This window comes from Polypterus senegalus, chromosome 4 (genome assembly GCF_016835505.1).
Source record: "Polypterus senegalus isolate Bchr_013 chromosome 4, ASM1683550v1, whole genome shotgun sequence".
NCBI classification, from domain to species: domain Eukaryota; kingdom Metazoa; phylum Chordata; class Cladistia; order Polypteriformes; family Polypteridae; genus Polypterus; species Polypterus senegalus.
Window position 1 is genome coordinate 232,687,110 of NC_053157.1, and position 23,970 is coordinate 232,711,079.

At 41.5% G+C, this 23,970-nt stretch overlaps 1 protein-coding gene across 1 annotated transcript; it reads left to right on the forward strand.

The window, feature by feature from the left end:
* The first annotated feature begins 642 nt into the window (after positions 1 to 642).
* On the forward strand, positions 643 to 23,099 carry LOC120528141 (zinc finger protein 664-like). Its single transcript, XM_039752202.1, has 3 exons — positions 643 to 1,176; positions 14,073 to 14,600; positions 20,899 to 23,099. Exons 2-3 carry the CDS (start codon positions 14,207 to 14,209, stop codon positions 21,882 to 21,884), a joined length of 1,380 nt encoding a protein of 459 aa, XP_039608136.1. The 5' UTR covers positions 643 to 1,176; positions 14,073 to 14,206; the 3' UTR covers positions 21,885 to 23,099.
* Positions 23,100 to 23,970: the final 871 nt, after the last annotated feature.

Here is a 23,970-nt window from a genome sequence, read left to right on the forward strand (position 1 = left end):
CAAATATAACGAGACGCCTATACGAGCTCAGACTGCAGGGCAATGCAGTTCAAGCGTATTTTACTGAATGGAGAGTCTTCGTGACTGATAAACATTTGTTTGTACAAAGTGATCTGCTTTTTCTGCTCCTTTTATTTTCATTGTCTTAAATGTATGCCTAAATAAAGTTGTTTGGAGATAACCTTGTGCATTTAATTGGTTACAAACAGTTTTAAAAGTGTGTTAAATAAAGCCTATTACAAATAAAACTTACGCTTTCGAGCGCAACAAAATGTTCACTAAAATGACCCTTTTTTAAAGGGAAACAGATTTCCAATAGTTAGCCCAGTCGTAGATATGAGCGTCCCCACCAGGAGATAGAATTGAGGGGCACAGAATAGAAGAATGTACTGAATAAAGTGTTATAAATGACTGTCCTATAATTTCAGTAAATAAATTGTGCACATTTCTTTCTGCCCGTGTTCATTTTTGCGGGCAGCAGACGGGGCCACATTACCATAGCAAAGCCCCAGCTGTGGAAAAGAATGGCCACTTCCGTGTGAAAAGACACTAAATCAGAAGACACAAGGGATTTCACGTGACAACCATGTCTTCATAACTCGTAATTCATCAGAAACATCGGAGTGCGGACATCGCCCCGGCGACTGAGCGGGAAGCAGAGCGAGAGGCTGCGCGTGCACGAGATCAACGATAGGCTAAAGATGCACGGGCAAGAAGACGTGAATACCAACGGCGGCTTAATTTCTGCACGAAACACAACGCGACCATGACTTATCTAACAGTCACTGACATCTACTGAACTCCACAAGACTCCTGCGACTGTAATGGGTAGTAAACTCACGATGGAGCGACTGTCTGCCTCCATCGTGTCACCGTAAAGGCGGCCAACAGGCACCTCAGTACGTCGCCCCGTCCTGACTACCAAGTCTGGCTTTGTCTCATGTTCCGAACTTTTCCTTCTTTTTATTGCCCGAAAGAAACTGACAGAGAACACGTGGAAGTAGGAGAAAGGACGCAAAACGACGTCATCTGTAAGCGACGAGAACTCGTGACCCCGCCCACTCACCCGCAAAGGCTTAGTGTTAGGAATCTCGTCTCTTGGACTGCGTGGACAGCTGTGTGTGGCACGCGTCTGCAAAAAGGAAAGAAGAGAAAGACGGGAGAGAAAGAGTATCGGTGAGCAACGGGAGAATCGGGCAGGGTGGGGTATAACGTGGGCTGGAATACCGGGGAGACGGAAAGGTAACGTCAGCATGAAGGCGATGAGTCCGGAGAGAGTGAGATTAACTGGGTAGAAAGTGACAATGGAGAGTCGCGGGAGTCGTTCCGTTTTAGTTGTGAGCAATACCCCTTTTTGCTCGCCCGTTTACGTTCACGCTGGCCCAGCTTTCCAGACTGTCGTGTAAGCAGCCCGCCCGTCCCGTCCTGTACCGTCGCATACCATGATTGTCATTCAGCCCCAGTTTAATTCATAAAATTGCGATATTCCAGGTTTGAAGTTCCACAGGAACGTTTCCCGAGTGGCATTTACAGTACGACTAGAGTACCGCTGGAATTTCCATGTAGACATGTGGAGGGCTGTGGAAGACCGTAGCCCAGCCTTATGGCACTGGATATTACACAGGAAGACAGCCCCGGACAGAGTACCACAGCATCACAGGCCAAATTCGCAATCCTCACACTCATATTTGATTGAACTTCCAAACTAATCCCTAAATCCAACAGACATACAGAAGACTTTAATGAAGGGTGCAAGAGAAAGAGAAGCCGTATGAGCAGTTTGTCTTGAACAAGGCCGAAGTGACACTGAGGAGGTCAGTTAATGCAGTGTGTGTTAACACAGCAATGTTAGCCACAGTCCTGCAGGTGGAAAACATTTAGTTTAGGTACTGCTAGCCATCCCGCCATTATCACAGACACTTAGTTCAGCGTTACAGTGGACACGAGCAGCAGTGGGTTTAAGACAGGAAGCAGACCTGCAGGGTGTGCCAGTCCATCACAGGACACCCTCAGTCATCATGGGTCAATTTGAGAGCTGCCAGTAGTGGACAACAGGGGGCGCTCCAACTCCCCAAAGGTTTGGACACAAGTGGGAAACTCTTCTCCCAAGCGTTTCCCATGCCACAGGAACAAATCGGCACAATGTAAAGCACAGACTATACATCAGTCATGGTCTTCTTTTCTTGGTCTCTCAATCATTGTATTCTCCTCTCTCCCGACTATGGCTCCATTCAAGTGTGGCAGGAAGCCTTTTTTATCCAGTTCCCGGAAGTGCTTGGTGATATGAAGCTACGGTTTCAAAGCACTTCTAAGTGAAGCATCAGTCCCATGAAGCAGGGCTCCACAGTCCCAGGTGGCACCCTCGGAACCCAACAAGGCTGAGTCGAAGAACTCCAATTCCCAGTATGCCCTGTGGGAATCGAAAGCACCACTGCAACCCAGGGGGAGGTAATGCCCTGTGCGTGCTCCTTCCATCTTGAGGGTGTGCCAGCTGGGCAAGGAGGCTGGCCGTCCCTCATACAGTGAACTGGACATGCGTGTGTTTGGGATGCAAGAGGAAAAATGAAAGAGCGAAAGTAAAACCTGAGACAATGCGTGACCAGGGCAGAAACAGAAACGAGCCTTCTCTAGATATTGGCAGGCAGTGTGGAATAAGGGACTTCAAAGCGTGAGGTTGTGGGTTCAAATCCCGCTACTGATGCTTTGCTCCAACTGGAAAAATAAGTGAAATGTAACTAATTGTGTCATGTACAGTTGTGGGCAAAAGAGAATGACACAAATATGAATTTTCACAAAGTTTGCTGCCTCAGTTTATATTATGGCAATTTGCATCAATTCTAGAATGTTCTGAAGAGGGATCAGATGAATTGCAATTAATTGCAAAGTCCCTCTTTGCCATGAAAATGAACGTCATCCCCAAAAACACATTCCCACTGCTGTTGTGAAGAAGGCTTCAGGGTGCCCCAGAAAGTCCAGCAAGCAGCAGGACCATCTCCTAAAGTTGATTCATGGATCAGGATCGGGGGCACCGCCTGTCTAGAGCTTACTCAGGAATGGTAGGGCAGCAGGCGGTGGAGAGGGCGTTTGCATGCACAGTGAGGGAGGATGGCCTGGTGGGTGTTAAGCATGGCAGCAAAGAAGCCAAAAAGAACATCAGAGACAGACTGATATCCTGCAAAAGGTACAGGGATTGGACTGCTGGGGGAAAGTCATTTTCTCTGATGAATCCCCTTTCCGCTTGTTTGGGGCGTCTGGGAAAGAAAAGGTGAGCGGCGCTACCATCCGTCCTGTGCCACGTCAACAGTAAAGCATCCTGAGACCTTTCATGTCAGCCAAGGCAGTGGGCTCACTCACAATTGTGCCTAAGAACGCAGCCAGAAATAAAGAATGGGACCAAAACATCCTCTGAGAGCAACTCCTCCCAACCATGAGAACTTGTGGTCGATCCTCAAGAGGTGGGTGGACCAACAAAAACCCCCCAATTCTGGCAAACTCCAAGCATTGATTATCAGGAATGGGCAGCTGTCAGCAGTCAAGATTTGGCCCAGAAGTTGATGGCCAGCCTGCCAGGGTGAATTGCAGAGGTCTTGGACTCTGCGCATAAACTTCATGGAATTGTCAATAAAAGCCTTTGAAACATCTGAACTGCTAATCATTCTATACTTCAGTGTACCAGAGAAACATCTGACACAAAGATCTCAAACCACTGAAGCGGCAAACTTGGTGAAAACCAACACTTGGGTCATTCTCAGAATGTCTGGCCATGGCTGTATTGTAAGTCGTCTTGAGTAAAGGTGTCAGTCAGTCAGATAATAAGCAATAAAAATGTGAGGGCATAAAGTGTGTGTAGGATAAACCTTCGGAAATGTGAAATGCGTTACTTCTTAAACATACTGGAGACCAAGAGCAGGCTGTATTCGGTTTTTTAGTTTAATATATAAATTATTAAAGGGCTTAGGGAACTGGAGGAGGCCAAAATGGTGGTTAGAACTGCGGCCTCATGGATTCAGCATCCTCGGTGCTCCATCCTTGACCCTCTGCTCTTCTGTGTCTCTTTGTTTCCCCTTGGCCATATCATTCATAGCTATGGACAGGGTTATTATTTTTATACAGATGATACTCAACTCTATTTCAATATTTTCAGGGTTTTCTCAGCTCACAACTTTCCTCAGTGAAATTAAAACATGGATGGAGTGGAAGTCTTTATAAAATTAAATTTCAACAACACTGAACTCCTGCAGTTTGGCATTAAAGCGCAACTCAAGACAGTGAGCTCCTTCTCGGTCACTCTTGACGGTGATCTCATTAGACCGTCTTCTGTTTCAAGGTGTCATTTCTTATTCCGCCCACATAAACCACATTAAGAAACGTTCTGACTTCCACTTCTCTCGCATATCCCCTGTTCACTCATTTTTCTCCTTTTCTAATGCTGAGACACTTGTCCCTACTTTTTTCACATCCTACATCAATTATTGTAATTCCCTACTGGCAGGTGACCCTTCTTATCTTCTATCACAGCTCCGGCTGATTCAAAACTCTGCTGCAGGAGTCCTGACAGGGAACAGCAATAACGAGAACATCACAGCCATCCTGCTTCGCCTCCACTGGCTCCCTGGATTGAACATACAATTCTATTAATAATCTTCTTCTTCTTTCGGTGGCTCCCGTCAGGGGTCGCCACAGCGGATCAACTTCTTCCATCTCTTCCTCTCCTTGTCATCTTGCTCTTTCACACCCATCACCTGCATGTCCTCTCTCACCACATCCATAAACTTTCTCTCAGGCCTTCCCCTTTTCCTCTTCCCTGGCAGCTCTATCCTTAGCATCCTTCTCCCAGTATACTCAGCATCTCTCCTCTGCACATGTCCAAACAAACACAATCTCACCTCTCTGACTTTGTCTCCCAACCTGAGCTGACCCTCTAATGTCCTCATTTCTATCCTCATCACACCCAATGCAAATCTTAACATCTTTAACTCTTCCACCTCCAGCTCTGTCTCCTGCTTTCTGGTCAGTGCCACCATCTCCAGCCCATATAACACAGCTGGTCTCACTACTGTCCTGTAGACCTTCCCTTTCAGTCTTGCCGATACCCGTCTGTCACAAATCGCTCCTGACACTCTTCTCCACCCGCTCCACCCTGCCTGCACTCTCTTCTTCACCTTCTCTTCCACAATCCCCATTATTCTGTACTGTTGATCCCAAGTATTTAAACTCCTCCACCTTCATCAACTCTACTCTCTTCATCCTCACCATTCCACTGACCTCCCTCTCATTCACACACATGTATTTTGTCTGGGTGGTCCTACTGACCTTCATTCCTCTCCTCTCATATCTCCACCTCTCCAGGGTCTCCTCAACCTGCTCCCTACTATCGCTACAGATCACAATGTCACCAGCAAACATCATAGTCCACGGGGACTCCTGTCTAATCTCGTCTGTCAACCTGTCCATAGCCATTGCAAATAAGAAATTGAACATATAATTCTATTAATAACTTATTTAAATGGTCTCACACCTGACTTACATCAATGACTTGCTCCATCACTCTGGTCCTGGTCACCCACTAAGGTCCTCTGATTCTGTGCCCCTCACTAACCTGCTAACCTGCACTCCATAGCTGACCGGGCCTTCAGCATCCAGACTTTGGAATGACCTCCCGAAATGACTCCATTCACTCCTTTAGAATAACAACTGAAAACTCATCTGTTTAGGAAGGCGTCGAAGTTCACCTGACATTCTGCCTCCTCTTTCAGTCCTCCCATATGTCCAGATGATCAGTGTAATGTGTGTCTCAGTGTTATATCACACATGATGTAAATTGTTCAGGCTTTTCTTTTAGTATTGAATTTAGTATTTTACTCTGGTTTATTGTCCTTTATTCTATTTAATAACTTTTGTATATCCTGTATCTTATCTGTTTTAATGTGCTATTCAGGACACATCTGTATCCAATGTTACATCTACCTGCTGTTTCTTTATGAGACTCTATGAAGCGCCTTGAACATGGGAAAGGCGTTATATAAATACAATTTATTATTATTATTATTATTATTATTTATTATGTTCAAATCCCATTCCTGTTGTGAAGTACAAAAAACCCAGTCAGAACAGATTAAGGGTTGGGGAACCGTCCCCGTTTACTGTGTACCACTCAAGCAGTGAAAACTGACGTACCGGTCATTTGCATACAAAGTACACACAAGACAGAGGGAGGTTTTATGGAGTCGGAACCGGAAGGATTAAACGAGGGTGACATAAACGGAGTGGGATGGAGGTGACATCGTCGCCTGGAGCCTGAAATGATGATGACATCAGTGAGGGACCGGAAATGAAGTCATCACAGGAGGACTGCTAGTGGGTGCGAAAGTGCATTGGGCTTTGTTTGTCAGGGAGGTCGTCTGCGTAATGTCCGTTTATACATTTTCGGACTTCGGGTCTTTGCGTTTTCTGGTAAGGGAGAGAGAATGGCATTAATGCACTGGAGGAAGAGGATCTGAGGGTACAGGAGTGAATGACAACATGGAGGAGATTGGACAGACATGGAGGGGCAAGGTTGTGGAGAGCCTTAAAGTTAGTAGGAGGATTTTGAATTGAATTCGGAACTGATGGATGAGCTTCTTATTTCAAATGGTGGATGAGGCTTGCCTGAAGTAAAGACTCCAGGCCTCACAAAGCTTATTCCGCAAGATTAAAAAGTGGGAAGGATCAGCCATGACCCATACAATCAAACTCTTCTAACGAGGTCTTTCCTTTAAAAAAAATCCACTTTACCCAGTGGTTGTTCTCCCCATGTCTCCAATGTTCACCCCCAAAACTGAGCTTCTCTGGTTTTCCTCCCACATCCAGACAGACATGCAGGTGACCTGAAAGTGGCTCCAGTGTGTGGGCCCCGTGTGTCATGTTAGAGCAGGGTTTACTCCACGGCCTGTTTATTTTCTGTTTTTGGGTTGTTATTTTATGTAATTTCTGTTAGATTCGTCTATGATTTAGTAATTAAAGTGGTGTTTGAAAGTTTGTGAACCCTTTAGAATTTTCTATATTTCTGCATTAATGCACTGTCCTGTACTCCCATCCCATGACTTTTCGCGCTCTGTTGGGCATATTGGGCTGCCCCCACCTAATCGTGCGTGTGAGAGACGCTGGTTAAAGTTTTCCTGTTCTCCTCATTTTAGACACCCTGCTGTTTTCCCACCCCATGCACAAATACACGTGTGTTTGATAAACTGATGGCACTAAGTTGAACTTATGGGTGTTTGTGTGTGAGTAAGTGGGCTCTTTGATGAACTGGCATTCTGAGCAGGGCTGTTCTCTTCTTCTTCTTCTTCTTCTTCTTCTTCTTCTTCTTCTTCTTCTTCTTCTTCTTCTTCTTCTTCTTCTTCTTCTTCTTCTTCTTCTTCTTCTTCTTCTTCTTCTTCTTCTTCTTCTTCTTCTTCTTCTTCTTCTTCTTCTTCTTCTTCTTCTTCTTCTTCTTCTTCTTCTTCTTCTTCTTCTTCTTCTTCTTCTTCTTCTTCTTCTTCTTCTTCTTCTTCTTCTTCTTCTTCTTCCCTTGAATGCTACGTAAGTATTAGAGGAAACAATGGTGTTCTGGATGTTGTAGCGGTGCTACTGGATATTAAAACTGCAATTCCCTGCAGTGGCTCTGATTGGTCTTCTGCTGAGAGTGCAGGTGGCTGTTGGGGTCAAAGGAGGTCAGCACGAATTTTAAAAAGGGGGCCAGAGACCAAGAAAGAAAAAAAAAAAGTATTATGTGTTTAAAGTTCCTTTCTGTCTGCTTTCCGTTGGGTTACTTGTGCCTATTCATTTTTGTCCTGGATCATTTCTTGGTTGGGGTCTCGATTGCCTGTGTACATCAGGACCGTCTGGGGATTTATGGCCATCCTGTGAAGAAAGGAGCGCTCTTGAACCGTCCACCCATCTTCACCATTTCTGGAAATACCGGTAGGACTGATCTTTAGATTCCTATTCAACGTGTGGATATCTGGACTATCTATCTTCATCATTACATTTCATCCGTTGCTGTTTCCGTTGACTTTATAGTGAGTGTTTATTGTTGTGGTTTGTTTTTGTGTTTATTGTACATCACCGTAAAGGCACTGGTGTGGGATCGATGTTTTCATTACATTCTTTATTTGCTGTTTGATTACCAGTCTGCTTTGTTTTTGTCTCTGTTTGTGAGTGCGTGATGGTCGGGCCAAGGCTGGGTGCGTCCGTGGAATCTCCACCATAAAAATAAAAAAAAAATAAATCGCCTTCTCTTCGACGGTGTGAATCTTAGCGGCACCGGACCGCTACAACGTGATGGTTATTGAACCTCCGGTGTGAAATGGGGTCTCCATAAATTGGTGGGGTGCGACAGGAGTAACGTTACCCGTTGGGAATTACAGAGAGAGGGACGGAGTTTGTGCAGATTCCATGCAAAGCTCCCTAAATACAATAACATGGAATGGGATCTAAACAAATCCAAATCATATTATGTGATATCATCATCTATTGTTAAATTTTGTTCCATACTTCTAAATTTTTTATTTTTATACTGTATTGAGGATTTATTCTGTTCTGTGCATTGTACTGTATTGTATTGACCCCCTTCTTTTTGACACCCACTGCACGCCCAACCTACCTGGTCTTTGAACTGCCTTTCCCGAGGTTTCTTCCATTTTTTTCCTATAAGGTTTTTGTGGGAGATTTTTTCTTGTCTTCTTTCGAGAGTCAAGGCTGGGGGGCTGTCGAGAGGCAGGGCCTGTTAAAGCCCATTGCGGCACTTCTTGTGTGATTTTAGGACTTGAGTGAAAATCTGATGATGTTTTAGGTCATATTTATGCAGAAATATAGAAACTTCTAAAGGGTTCACAAACGTTCAAGCACAACTAAATCTCTACAAATGGCAAGAACAGGAGTTTTACTGAACAGTCAGCATGGGCTCAGAAGAGGGAGGTCGTGTTTTACTAACATGCTGGAATTCTATGAGGAAATAACAGAAGCATACAATCAAAGTGGAGCTTAAGAGATTATTTATGTGGAATTTCAGAAAGCATTTGATAAGGTGCCACATGAGAGGGTGGGCATCACACTAAAAGAAGTGGGAGTTCAGGGTGTGATGGTTGCAGAATTGGTTCAGACACAGGAAGCAGAGGGTGATGAGGGTGTGAGGAACCAAATCAGAACTGGCCGATGTTAAGAGTGGTGAACAGCAGGAGGCAGTGCTGAGGCTGCTGTTATTTTTAAAATGTATAAATGATTTAGATAGGAATATAAGTAACAAGCTGATTAAGTTGGCAGATGATACCAAGATAGGTGGATTAGCAGATAATTTGGAATCTGTTATATCATCACAGAAGGACTTGGGTATCAGGCAGGCTTTGGCAGATTTGTGACAGATGAAATTTAATTTCAGTAAACGTAAAGAATTACACATAGGAAGGAAAAATGTGAGGTTTGAATACACTATGGGTGGTCTGAAAATCAAGAGTCCACCTTATGAGAAGGATTTAGTAGTCGTAGTGGACTCTGTTCTATCATCTGCCAGACAGTGTTCAGAAGCCATCAAGAAGGCTAGCAGAATGTCAGGTTATATAGCGCCTTGATGTGTGGAGTACAAGTCACAGGAGGTTCTGCTCAAGCTTTATAACACACTGGTGAGGCCGCATCTGGAATCCTGGGTGCTGTTTTGGTCTACAAAAAATACATAGCAGAGCTAGAAAATGTCCAAAGATGAACAACTAGGCTGATTCAGGGCTTCTTCTTTTAGCTGCTCCTGATAGGAGTTGCCACAGCAGATCATCTTCCATTTCTTTCTCTCCTCTGCATCTTGCTCTGTCACACTCATCACCTCATGTCCTCTCTCATCACATCCATAATCCTTCTCTTAGGCCTTCATCTTGCCTGGCAGCTCTATCCTTAGCACCCTTCTCTCAATATACAGGACACCCGGTGAGGGTGACCGGCACAGTTTCTTCCACAGCGTCTGTGCTAGGAGAGCTCCCTCTTAGAAGAGACAAAATGGTAGATGATTTAAAATTCCTCCTATCTGTTTTGTCTTAGAGGATTTGGGTCACCTAGGGGGGTGACGGTCATTACTACCCCACTATCAACTGGCAGACAGAGTTTAGAGGCCATTAAGAGGGCTAAGAGAATGTCAGGTTATATAGCGCCTTGATGTGTGGAGTACAAGTCGCAGGAGCTTCTGCTCAGGCTTTATAACACACTGGTGAGGCCTCATCTGGAGTCCTGGGTGCAGTTTTGGTCAACAAAAAGGACATAGCAGCACTAGAAAAGATCCAGAGAAGACCGACTAGGCTGATTTAGGGTCTACAGGGGATGAGTTATAAGGAAAGATTAAAAGAGCTGAACCTTTAGAGTATAAGGAAAAGAAGATTAAGAGGAGACCTGACTGAAGTGTTTAAAATGATGAAGGGAATTAGTCCAGTGGATCAAGACAGTGACTTTAAAATTAGATCATCAAGAACACGGGGACACAGTTGGAAACTTGTGAAGGGGAAATTTCACACAGCCATCAGGAAGTTTTTCTTTTCACAGAGGTCCACACACACTTGGAATAAGCGACCACATAGTGGAATAGACAAATAGACTTCAAGGACTTTCAAAATTCGACTTGGTGGTATTTTGGAGGAATTAGATGAATAGGACTGGCGAGCTTTGTTGGGCTGAATGGACTGTCATAGTTTTAAGTTATTCTAATGTGTTAACTACAAAGCAAAAACTAGAATTGATCAGCCATAGCTATAGAGAATGAAAGCAGCCTCCATAGCAGTCATGTGTTGTGTTCACATCATGCGTCCGCTCACACTGATGGAGGTTCTTTCATCTCTTTTGAGTTTGTGTGCCCCGAATGTGAAGCTTCAGCCTTCTGCACTTGTTTTATTAAATTTGTTTTGTTGATGTGAAGGTGGCTTGCATTTTGAGATCACAATGTACTCCTGGAGTGCTGACGATAATAAGTTCTGTAAGGTATGCTCCTGGCATCTTCTTCTAAGTACAGTAACCTCATTTTGTTATTTTGAAAGGAATTTATGGTTTGGCAATAAGGAAAATTCAATTTTTGTTTTCTCCAACTAAACAGGTTGACATTGCAGTCCTAGCCTGGAAAGTTTCTAACTTTGTTTCCTGTTAACATAAGGGTGCGTGGAGGCAATTTCAACTAAAGCTTATGGGTAAGAGATGTCAGTGGTGGCCAGCCACATGTCTGAGGAGCAGAAGCAGAGCTGAACTGAACTGACCAGAAAATAATGATGGGATTTGGCTGGAAGAGTCATCTGGGTTGTGGGGTTTGGGGAGGGATGGGGGTTGTTTACAGTCATCTCCATGTCAAAAGGATATAAAGGAAGTGGATAGGCAAGCTGAAGCACACACTCAACAGTAGGGAGTTAAAGAGACTAAAAAAAGAGGAGTGACAAGAGGAGTGCTTTAGGCAGTGCAGTGGTAGTTGTGTAAGAGTCACCTTTTACTTACAGACGAGTATCAACATCAGTTTAGTCCGGACACTGAGGCTGAAGGTATTTTGTTGATAGTTCTGAATGGCTGAAAAGTGTGACGCAGTACCTCTTTGTGCTGAATTATTTTATCTTCAGTATGTCTTAATGTTGTTTTAATTGTAATTGAAGTTTGACATATTAATACATTACAAAGTGAGTCTCTTTAAAATGGAGGTCTCAGTTTAGGTCACCCTAGCCTTTGGATATTTTACCATTACATTTAGGCCAGCCTTAATTCTACCTGTGTCGCCGATAAAATGTGGTTCAAAAATAAGAATGCATTTTACACCCGTTTTTTTTTTTATCTTTTCCCATTCTTGCTTTATTCTCAATTAGCTGGGATCTCAGGTACAAACAAAAATGTTTCATCCGCTCTTTTCCACGGTCATATTGCGATATATAAAAATTAAGCTTGGCATAAAGCCACTCACATTCTCACAGCAGCTCAATCAATAGCGTACGCAAGTTCTCAGCTCGGTTTTCCAAATTGGCGGCACCCAGCGTCAAAGCAGTGCTACTGTTCCTGTGTGGTTTCCCTTTCTTTTTTAGATCCACATCTCTGACACAGGTTTATCAAATACACCGAAATTAACTGCATATTGTTTATTAGATTAAGTCATCTGATTGTAATTAACCTGAAACAATATAATGGTCCACGGGATGGTCAAACCATTCCAAATACCATAGCTGCTTTAGCGTTGTTTCTCTCAGTGCACCACACCGAGTATTTTAACCCACTGTATCTGAGTGTGGAATCACAGCTCTACAGCAACTGATCGAAAAGCTCTACCTCGGATTGTGTTGAGAGCGTGGAAGATAATCGAGATACAGCCTGTGCCACATGCTGCCTCAGATATGTGCACAGTCTATTTGAATTTCACCCATACGGCAAATACTTCAGAGCCTTTCCTGTAGAGACCTTGTGGTTCAGAAACAGTTTCATCCCAAGTGAATCTCATCGTTCCATACAATAACAATAAAGGAATTTGATTCAATTCAATATAAGAGAGTGCGTATTTACAGATGATGATGACGGGCTTCTAAGTCGATTTAGATTTCCAGGCCCTATGTTCTTGAAGCTCTTTTTCATTTTTTAAGATGAAATGCATTAAAGTATGTATATTACATTATAGAGATACATTTTTTCACTTCATTTAAATAATGTATACTGTTAATAATGAAACATGTGGAGGGACAGTGGCACAGCGGTAGTGTTGAGCTGGCGCCCCGTCCTGAGATTGTTGCTGCCTCACGCAGGTAGATGGAATCATTAAACATGTACTACAAGAAGAGATTTCAATGTCCCTTAAAGTTTGGAAGAATCGGCATTCTAAGCTAACAGATGGTTTCACATTTATTACAGAGCTGATTGTGTGGTGGTTGGTTACGTGGAGAAAGAAAAGGAAGAACAGGAATTGGGGGTTGGTATGTTTGAGAGAGACAGTACTGCTGCAATAAATCATTTCATTGAGGGTCATGCATGGCACAGCAAGCATCTTGTGGCAGGCAGTAACAATCTCTGGATGTGGAACCAGCTCATCGCTACCATTGCACCACTGTGCCCCCTATGTTTAATACATGCTCTAATTCCTATCATCATGAAAATGATATCAAGTGTATATCTCAGTATTTTAATTATTCAGAGAGCTGTAATATCATGAATGTAATGGATTCTGTGTCCTGTCGGAGGAAGAGAAAGCCCGTTTAAGAAGCACGTAGTGATTCACACACACTGAGCACACAATAGAACACATACAATACAACGCATTTAATGTGCTACTTTAGTTACGATGGAATTTGAGAAACTAGTAAATTTAACATTGATTTCAAGATTAAGATTACAACGTTCTACTTTAATAACAAAATAAACCACAAGATCAAAGTGGACATTTTAACCTTTTTTGTTCACAATCCCAATCCACAGCAACCAAACGTTTCCCTTTTTTTTTTTTAATTTCTTTTCTCTGTACCCTAATACGCTTCCATATGACACTCAGACAGTGGGCTAAAACTCACCTTTTCACTTTGACTTTGATATCTGACCACTTCTTTTTTTTATTTAAGGCACTGTGTGACTTTCTGAACTTGAACTTTCGAGTTTCTCCGCCACTCTATGTCACTCAACCAATTTCTTTTTATTGTTTATACCGCTGCTTAAGCCAACAAATAGTACATTTTCCTTGCCTACACTTCACATTCACCAAAAGTGGGACGGCAGGTGCATTCACGTGCATTACTTTTCACGCTGGCTGGGATTTATGCAGCTGAGGTGCGTGGAAGTTGGCTTACGCATGGTTTTGTGCATCTGAATTTTTTTGTGCATACACACATTTCTACTTTTTCCGGCATGCCGTGTTTTAGTGTGAATTCTACACACAGTGTTTTACATGAGGCTCCTGGTCTTGGCTTTTGCATCAGGTAGGTTTTCACTTCGGATCTGTTGTGAACTTTTTAGACTTAAATGGAGTGTTCTCAATATTTCAAATCTGTTCTAAACACCTTAGGTGGTAGTTTTATGTGTTAACCTTAACTTTGATGACACATTATGAAGTTATTCTATCATTTTTCTGTTTACAGATAGAAAGGCGCCTGCTTCCCAGTTCTTATGGTTTTCAATGGCCTCCATGTCAGGGCTGTCCATGTGAGAAGAGAAGGCACTTGGGGAAGAGAAGAGTTTTACACAGAGTACGGCCACAGGCAAACAAGTTGGCATGGATGAAAGACTGGAACACATTAAGCAAGAGGACTGTGAGTGGAATGCACCAGAGAATTTGTGTTTGAAGCTCGAAGATTGTGAGGGAGGAATTTCAGGTTTTAAAGAGGAAGAGTCTGAGGGGGAACTGGTTCAGGTTAAAGTCGAGGATCCGGAGCACTTTTCAGTTAGTTGTGAAGTGGACAACCATGAAACTGGGCACATCTTCAAGCAAGGTTTTTCTGAAGAATCGCACTCCAGTTTACCACCATGGTTCGGTAACTCAGGACAACTACCCACCCAGCCCAATTCTATGGAGATGAAATCTGAGTTATTTGAGCTTGAGGAAAAATTCAATAAAGGAAATGTGAAAAAAGTAGAAGAGCAACAACCATCTGGGAGTGCTGGAATAAGTAAGTAATGTGATTAAATATAGAAGTGCAACTGAAAACACTTACAAATTGTAATGATGGTTGTGTTGCTAGTCTTAGTAGATGGAATTGAGAGTAAGAGACACATTTGAATAAATCTGAATAGAGACCTGACACTCATTTAGATACCTTTTCATAAAGCTGTGATTTTAGCAGTACAATATCGCAGGCCAATTAATGTTTAATGAAATGACAGAATAACATATACTGTTAATTAATTTATGCTTTCTAGATTGTACTTTAGGTAAGGGAAAAGTGTAAACAAAAAAAAACACCAAACTGCTACTTCTATAATAAAATCTGATGAAGGAATTTTACTCATTTCCATAGGCTTCTGGAATGTTCCTCTGCCAAGTTTCATTTGGATTGGCTGGTTCACTTTTAGGCCACCATATCCTGACACACAGACAGATGTTTACTTTGAAAATGGATTCCTAAAACTTGTAAATCACATTCCTTTCAGTGAGATATGACACAGTATCTGCCAAATAATACAAAGACTATGCGACACGTGTGTGTCGCACTTATTGAGGCTCGTCAGGTGTGCACACTTTTGCATCCCCTTACAGAGATTGAACCTCATATGCCAGCTCCTGAGGTGAAACCTATGACACTGCGCCACGGCGGCTGGTTCGCTTATTTGACAGGGTGAAGATTGGAGTAATACATTCTCTTTATTACTTGACAGATTCTTTATCACATATCAATAAACTGCTTCTCACAACTGAGAGGATGTTGTGGATGTTTGCTAACTGGCCAACCAACCACAAGTGTTGCCTGGTAGGTAACCACCTAGCAATCGCATTGCGATTCAGACATAAAAAGAATATATATATTCTTTTTAAGTCTGAATCACTGTCTGATCACTATAGCTCTCTATTCAGATTTAATCACATGTGTTTCCCACTCTCAATTCTATAGATCGATGGTTCCCAAACTCAGTCCTGGGGACCCCCTGTGGCTGCAGGTTTTTGTTCCAACCAGATTCACAGTCGGTGATAATGTTCAATAACAACTGATCTCATTTAAATGGATGGTCATTTTTACTCTTCCCTTATTCTGCATTCAGAAAAACACAACAGTAGGGTTTTTACATTTATTAGACACTAGCAAAATACCTGCGCTTCGCAGCGGAGAAGTAGTGTGTTAAAGAAGTAATGAAAAAGAAAAGGAAACATTTTGAAAATAACGTAACATGATTGTAGGTGATGTTTGTCACTGTTGTGAGTGATGAGTGTTGCTGTCATATATATATATATATATATATATATATATATATATATATATATATATATATATATATATATGTATATATACATACATCCACATATATATATATATATACAAATATACATATCTACATATACACATACTGTACATATACATATACACACACATATATACACAAAAATACATATATATGTATATATACACACACACACACAGCGGAGAAGTAATGAGAAAGAAAAGAAAACCTTTTAATAATAATGTAACATGATTGACATTGTAATTGTTTTGTCGGTGTTATCAGTGTTGCTGGCATATATATATATAGCTATATAGCAAAATACCGCACACACAAATTATATATATATATATATATATATATATATATATATATACACAGTGGTGTGAAAAACTATTTGCCCCTTCCTGATTTCTTATTCTTTTGCATGTTTGTCACACAAAATGTTTCTGATCATCAAACACATTTAACCATTAGTCAAATATAACACAAGTAAACACAAAATGCAGTTTTTAAATGATGGTTTTATTATTTAGGAGAAAAAATCCAAACCTACATGGCCCTGTGTGAAAAAGTAATTGCCCCCTGAACCTAATAACTGGTTGGGCCACCCTTAGCAGCAATAACTGCAATCAAGCGTTTGCGATAACTTGCAGTGAGTCTTTTACAGCGCTCTGGAGGAATTTTGGCCCACTCATCTTTGCAGAATTGTTGTAATTCAGCTTTATTTGAGGGTTTTTAGCATGAACCGCCTTTTTAAGGTCATGCCATAGCATCTCAATTGGATTCAGGTCAGGACTTTGACTAGGCCACTCCAAAGTCTTCATTTTGTTTTTCTTCAGCCATTCAGAGGTGGATTTGCTGGTGTGTTTTGGGTCATTGTCCTGTTGCAGCACCCAAGATCGCTTCAGCTTGAGTTGACGAACAGATGGCGGACATTCTCCTTCAGGATTTTTTGGTAGACAGTAGATTTCATGGTTCCATCTATCACAGCAAGCCTTCCAGGTCCTGAAGCAGCAAAACAACCCCAGACCATCACACTACCACCACCATATTTTACTGTTGGTATGATGTTCTTTTTCTGAAATGCTGTGTTCCTTTTACGCCAGATGTAACGGGACATTTGCCTTCCAAAAGTTCAACTTTTGTCTCATCAGTCCACAAGGTATTTTCCCAAAAGTCTTGGCAATCATTGAGATGTTTCTTAGCAAAATTGAGACGAGCCCTAATGTTCTTTTTGCTTAACAGTGGTTTCGTCTTGGAAATCTGCCATGCAGGCCGTTTTGCAGGCCAGTCTCTTTCTTATGGTGGAGTCGTGAACACTGACCTTAATTGAGGCAAGTGAGGCCTGCAGTTCTTTAGACGTTGTCCTGGGGTCTTTGTGACCTCTCGGATGAGTCGTCTCTGCGCTCTTGGGGTAATTTTGGTCGGCCGGCCACTCCTGGGAAGGTTCACCACTGTTCCATGTTTTTGCCATTTGTGGATAATGGCTCTCACTGTGGTTCGCTGGAGTCCCAAAGCTTTAGAAATGGCTTTATCACCTTTACCAGACTGATAGGTCTCAATGACTTCTGTTCTCATTTGTTCCTGAATTTCTTTGGATCTTGGCATGATGTCTAGCTTTTGAGGTGCTTTTGGTCTACTTCTCTGTGTCAGGCAGCTCCTATTGAAGGGATTTCTTGATTGAAACAGGGGTGGCAGTAATCAGGCCTGGGGGTGGCTACGGAAATTGAACTCAGGTGTGATACACCACAGTTAGGTGATTTGTGAACAAGGGGGCAATTACTTTTTCACACAGGGCCATGTAGGTTTGGATTTTTTCTCCCTAAATAATAAAACCATCATTTAAAAACTGCATTTTGTGTTTACTTGTGTTATATTTGACTAATGGTTCAATGTGTTTGATGATCAGAAACATTTTGTGTGACAAACATGCAAAAGAATAAGAAATCAGGAAGGGGGCAAATAGTTTTTCACACCACTGTATAAGTATGTGTCTATATGTGTGTGTATAGCTGTGGTCACTGAGTGCAAGTGAAATAAAATGTAGTCAATAAGTTATTAAACAGTAAAACATTAACGTTTTAAGAAGTACAGGTACATTGAGCACTACTGGAGTGGTTGCGGGTAAACTACATTTTAAAGACGGTGTAACACAACAGGTAAGTAACTAACAGCAGCTAAAATGTATATGGATCATCTCTCGGTAGTAGATCCCTTTTGAAAGGCGCTACATGACGGCTGTGGTATAGAAATTACATTTTCTATGTGAACTTCCAAATTTCTGCCTTACCGGCATCACCAACAATTAAATAAAATTAGTTTTGTGTCCTCTGCAGTGTTAAGAGTATACGTGCAACGCCAGCTGCTTGACTTTAATACTACTTTTTGCAGACACGTTCACATGATCAAAAGTCTGATCACCCAGTGGCCTCGCTCACAGAGTGGAAGGGAAAAAAATAAAATGTAGTTTATAAGTTATTAAAAGTAAAATATTAACGTTTCGTTCAGCTTCTTGCTACAGCAATTTTAACTCCATTTCAAAGTGATCGAAAGTCTCGTTTATAGCTCGTGTCTTCTCAGTAAACTTGTATCTCGTGAATACCGTCATTCGTGGTAGGCATCACAAACAGCAGCGGGAGTGCGTCTATAAACTTAATGTAAAGTTACGGTTCACGCCGTGCTTTGTTTCCGCAGTATCATGCATTAAGAGAACTTCCCCTTTGCTTGGAATGCAAAGTGTGATTAAATGCGTTATTTTTTTAACACGTTATGGAGCACATGCATCGAAGCTTCTCAGTTGTGCTTGTGCAAAGAAAAGGAAACATTTTAAAAATAACGTAACACGATTGTCAATGTGACCTTTTGTAAGTAGTGTGTAGAGACAGCGTTGTGTGTATTAACTTGTGGATTTTTCTGTGAGTATTGGTGCACAGCCCCTCACCAGCAATTTTAACTTAGTTAAAAAGTGATCAAAACTCTCGATTATATCTTGCGTCCTCTCATTAAACTTGTATCCCGCATTAGTCATGGGCATGACAAACGCCAGCGGCAGCCTGCCTATGAACTTAATTTAAACTTACGGTTTAAACTGTGCGCTTATTGTTTTGCTGCCTTCTCAATTATATAATGCATGATTTCTTCAGTGCTTTTTGGAGCTCTTCCTTGTTTTCTACGTCCTGCGCTCACAGTCAGTTCACGTGATTACGTGGGAGGCGTGATGATGTCACACGATACTCCGCCCCCCACGGCCATCCAGCTGAACTCCATTACATTATATGTAGAAAAATAGGTTCCAGTTATGACCATTATGCATAGAATTTCGAAATGAAACCTGCTTAACTTTTGTAAGTAAGCTGTAAGGAATGAGCCTGCCAAATTTCAGCCTTCTACCTACACGGGAACTTGGAGAATTAGTGATGAGTGAGTGAGTGAGGGCTTTGTCTTTTATTAGTATAGATTTAGAAAATTTTTCTGTTTTTTTTTTTCTAAAGCTCTTAATACTTAACTCTCTTTTATTGTTTTCCTGCTATTTTCCCCTTTTCCTATGTAGTTTGCTCCCTTCATTTTACCCTAATAGTGACAATTAACAAACAGCATAGCAGAAACCCGGGATGATAAAAGCAGCAAGGACTTCACTATCTGACCCTCTAATTAGTAAATAATCAATTAAATAACCTGGAGAAGCAGAATGAAAATAAGGCTGAAATACTGTTAATGACTTAAAAAGACTACATTTTCCCCATTTAGCTGCTTTTACATTTTAATAAAAATATACCAAACTTAGTTTCTAATTTCTAAGTTGACTCCAAAAAAACTCACTTAATTAGGCTAAGAGACCAATGAAAAACGGAAGTTGGTTGGAACAAAAACCTGCAGCTACAGTGGGTCCCCAGGACTGAGTTTGGGAACTACTGCTACAGCTTATACAGTACAGGCCAAAAGTTTGGCCACACCTCCTCATTCAATGTGTTTTCATGACCATTTACTGTACATTGGTAGATTCTCACTGAAGGCATCAAAACTAGGAATGAACACATGTGGAGTTATGGACTTAACAAAAAAAGGTGAAATAACCGAAAACATGTTTTATATTCTAGTTTCTTCAAAATAGCCACCCTTTGCTCTGATTACTGCTTTGCACACTCTTGGCATTCTCTCGATGAGCTTCAACAGGTAGTCACCTGAAATGGTTTTCACTTCACACGTGTGCCTTATCAGGGTTATTTAGTGGAATTTCTTGCTTTATCAATGGGGTTGGGACCAGCAGTTGTGTTGTGCAGAAGTCAGGTTAGTTGGATGATCATTTATTTTTCAACAGGACAATGACCCCAAACACACCTCCAGGCTGTGTAAGGGCTATTTGACCAAGAAGGAGAGTGATGGAGTGCTGGAAATGGTCAAGAAAATAAAGAAAACACATTGAATGAGGTGGTGTGTCCAAACTTTTGGCCTGTACTGTATATATAGACAGATATAGATATATAAACATGCACCAACAGAATATGTGGCAAACGGTAAATGATTTTGAAGACACGTAATATTGTTCTAAGAAAGATTTGGATGGACAGTTTGATAGTAACAGTAGGAACAATGGATAACAATGTTTGTTATTTTCATGGCTCTTAATAAAGAGTTAAGGGGCAATAGAAACCACTGGACACTGGAGGGGCTTGAACTTGAGTTTGGCTGAATCCACATGAAGGCCACACTTCATCTTCATCATCTCCATTTCTCATATCAAACACATCATCTTTACCTGGTGGTCACTGGAAGCCTCAAAATGGATGTCATTCCACAGACATTCACACTCAGTCACCCCTGCAGACACATCTGTGGTCGATGAGAGGACGATGGAGAATCTGAACAGACAGCAGGAGAATATGTGAAGTCCAAACACACACAGTGGAGAAAGCGAGAATGGAACCAATGTGTCAGGCAGCAACATTACTGAAAGTGCAACCCTTTTTTTTAATATATTTATTTTGTAGTGTTATTTAATAACATTTAGCTAAATTCTTTGTTTCATTGCAGATTTCCAGGAGAATGGCATTGTCTTTCCTGAACAGAATCAGAACAACTGGAATATAAATAAATTAACAAAAGAATCAGAGAATTTGACAACAGCCTCTTTGCAGTGCAGTTCTTTTTCTGTTGTGAGTCAAATACAGACAGAAGCCTTTGGCACTGACCAACAAGAAGTTCATAATACAGGTGAAGAGGTCTTGTGTGCGGAAAAACATGGAAAAACTTTCAAAAACAAATCTGATTGTAAAGACCACAAGACGAACCTCACAAGAGTGAAATCTCATTGCTGTTCTGAATGTGACAAAAGATTCTCCCACAGTAGCTCCCTTCATAAACATAGGCGAATTCACACTGGAGAGAAGTCATATTGCTGCTCTGAATGTGGCAAACGATTCTATGAGAGTGGCTCTCTTCAGAAGCACAAACGAATCCATACAGGAGAGAAGCCCTATTGTTGTTCTGAATGTGGTAAAAGATTCCTCTGTAGTGGCAGTCTATACAACCACACAAGCCTTCACAAAGGATTGAAGCCATATTGCTGTTCTGATTGTGGCAAAAGATTCCCTTACAGTAGCCATCTTCAGAGACATGCAAGAATTCATACTGGAGAAAAGCCATTTTCCTGTCCTGAATGTGGCAAACGATTCTCAGACAGCAGCTCTGTTCAGAAGCACACGCGATTTCATACTGGAGAGAAGCCATATCATTGTTCTGAATGTGGTAAAAGATTTCCTTATTACGGTAGTCTTTACAACCACCTAAGTGTTCATACAGGAGAGAAGCGATATTGCTGTTCTGAATGTGGCAAAAGATTTCACTATAACTGCAATCTTCAGAACCATGCAAGAATTCACACAGGAGAGAAGCCTAATTGCTGTTCTGAATGTGGGAAAAGATTCTTCAGTAAAAGCGGCCTTCATAATCATTCAAAAATTCACAGTATGGGAAACCCAGTTGCTGTTTTAAATGTGGTAAATGATTCTCCCTTTTAAATAATTACCATAGGCTCTTAAGAATCTATAGTGGAGAGAAGACTTATTGGTGTTGTGAGTGTGGTAAACGATTCCTAAACAGCAGTCTGTTTCATAATTATATAATAATTCATACTAGTGAGAAGCCTTTTAGCTGTTCTAAAAGTGCAAGCGATTCTCTGACTCCAGGAATCTAAATGACCACATGACAATTCACACTATGCGCTTCATATGAACTCCATAAGGAAGCACTAATAGGGACAATGCAAGTACTATGATGAGCCCTGGCAGCAAATGTAAGAGAATAACAACAGTAGACATGCAAAAATCATTTTATGAAACAAGCAAATGGTTCCCTCCCACACTGAAATTAAGTAATCCAAGCCATTTTGAGAATTGAACCCTGAGAAAAAAGCTGAAGCTGTATGCTGGAGGTTGTAACAGCCAGTCCAAAAAAGGTAAATGTTAAAGGCACTTACGTTTCTGCTCAAGTGGAATTCATTTTCTACAGCTACGTAGATTATAGAAGACTTCTGTTTCCTCCCCTATAAGATGGCATGTTAATGAACCTCCCCAGTACTCAGCCTGTATGTCTGATGTAACGGCAGATGATCTCAGTTATATACAAACATGAACGGTCAGATTAGATGAGATTGTTTGGAGTGTTCTAGAGGCATGTGGTTTTCTGAACGTATGTTGTAGTTCATGTTCTAATACTTGTTATTAACAGCGTAAATACATCAACTGAAAGAAATATAGCTAAGATGTATAAGCCTTAAAATGAAATGTCTTAAACAAGAAGTTAAATTGTGTGTGTGTGTGTGTGTAATATTAATTTTCTTTTCATTTCGATGTTGTGCTTTTGCTTTGAATATCACCAAAACTTAAAAGAAAACACTTGGACTTTGGGGATATGTTTTGTACACGTCGTACTCAAAGCTCAGAACCTTCCAGCAGGATTTTTGTACACCTGAAGAAACGCAGCACCATTTGTAAGTCAGAAAACGGTCAGGAGAAATTTCAGAAAAGAAATGGATAAAGCTAAAGACCTGTGACAAACTAATAGGTGTGAAAAATTATGTGCACCCCATGAATCTATTTTAAACTTATGCGGACATATAAAGATTTCAGTTTCATTTAAACAAGATAAAGGTGATGTAATTTAAATAATAATAATAATAATAATAATAATAATAATGAACATTTCACATTGCATTAATGTTCCCACCTTAATAAAAGGACAAGTGTCGGTGTGTGAGTCTGTATCAGTTTGTCCATCCTTTAGCTATGTCTCTGTTATATGCCATTTGCTTTGTATTTCTTAAAAGCAGTGCTAATCTTTTTTGATGCACCATCTGTTGGAATGAAAAATATAAGGCATTTTATCTCTATGTGCATTACAATAGAGGGTGCACTGCAGATATTAATGCTGAATATGCTGAGGTCTACATTGTTACTTGGATTTCATCTCATTTTAGATGGGTGGCACAACTAAGGGGTGGCACGGTGGCACAGTGGGTATCATTGCTGCCTTGCAGTTAGTGGACCCAGGTTCGCTTCCCGGGTCCTCCCTGCGTGGAGTCTGCATGTTCTCCCCATGTCTGCGTGGGTTTCCTCCCACAGTCCAAAGACATGCAGGTTAGGTGCTTTGGCAATTCTGAATTGTCCCTAGTTTGTGCTTGGTGTGTGTGTGTGTGTGCTCGCCCTGCGGTGGGCTGGCGCCCTGCCCGGGGTTTGTTTCCTGCCTTGTGTCCTGTATTGGCTGGGATTGGCTCCAGCAGACCCCCGTGACCCTGTAGTTAGGATATAGTGGGTTGGATAATAGATGGATGGATGAATGGCACAGCTAGGTCTATGAAAAATGATCAAATGTGCCATTTCCCTCTGTGGAGAAAGTGTTTCGTATGGATGTATTAATTGGCATTGCCACCTCAAGCTGGCATTTCCTCTAAACTGTTAGGCAGTCTGTGACATCAACTAGGATGAAGACGAATCCTTCCAGCTGTGTGATGTCTGCGGGGTGTGTTGTGTCAGCAAACCCCCGACCCCCCAGCATCTCAAAGGAATTCGGATTTGGGCTTTGACTTTGCTATTTTAGAATCTTCCA

Excerpts from the sequence above, each read along its gene's own strand:
- LOC120528141 (XM_039752202.1), top strand. The coding sequence starts at position 14,207 with ATGGATGAAAGACTGGAACACATTAAGCAAGAGGACTGTGAGTGGAAT. Across the intron at positions 14,601-20,898 it reads ATCTGGGAGTGCTGGAATAA|ATTTCCAGGAGAATGGCATT; the intron begins GTAAGTAATGTG and ends GTTTCATTGCAG.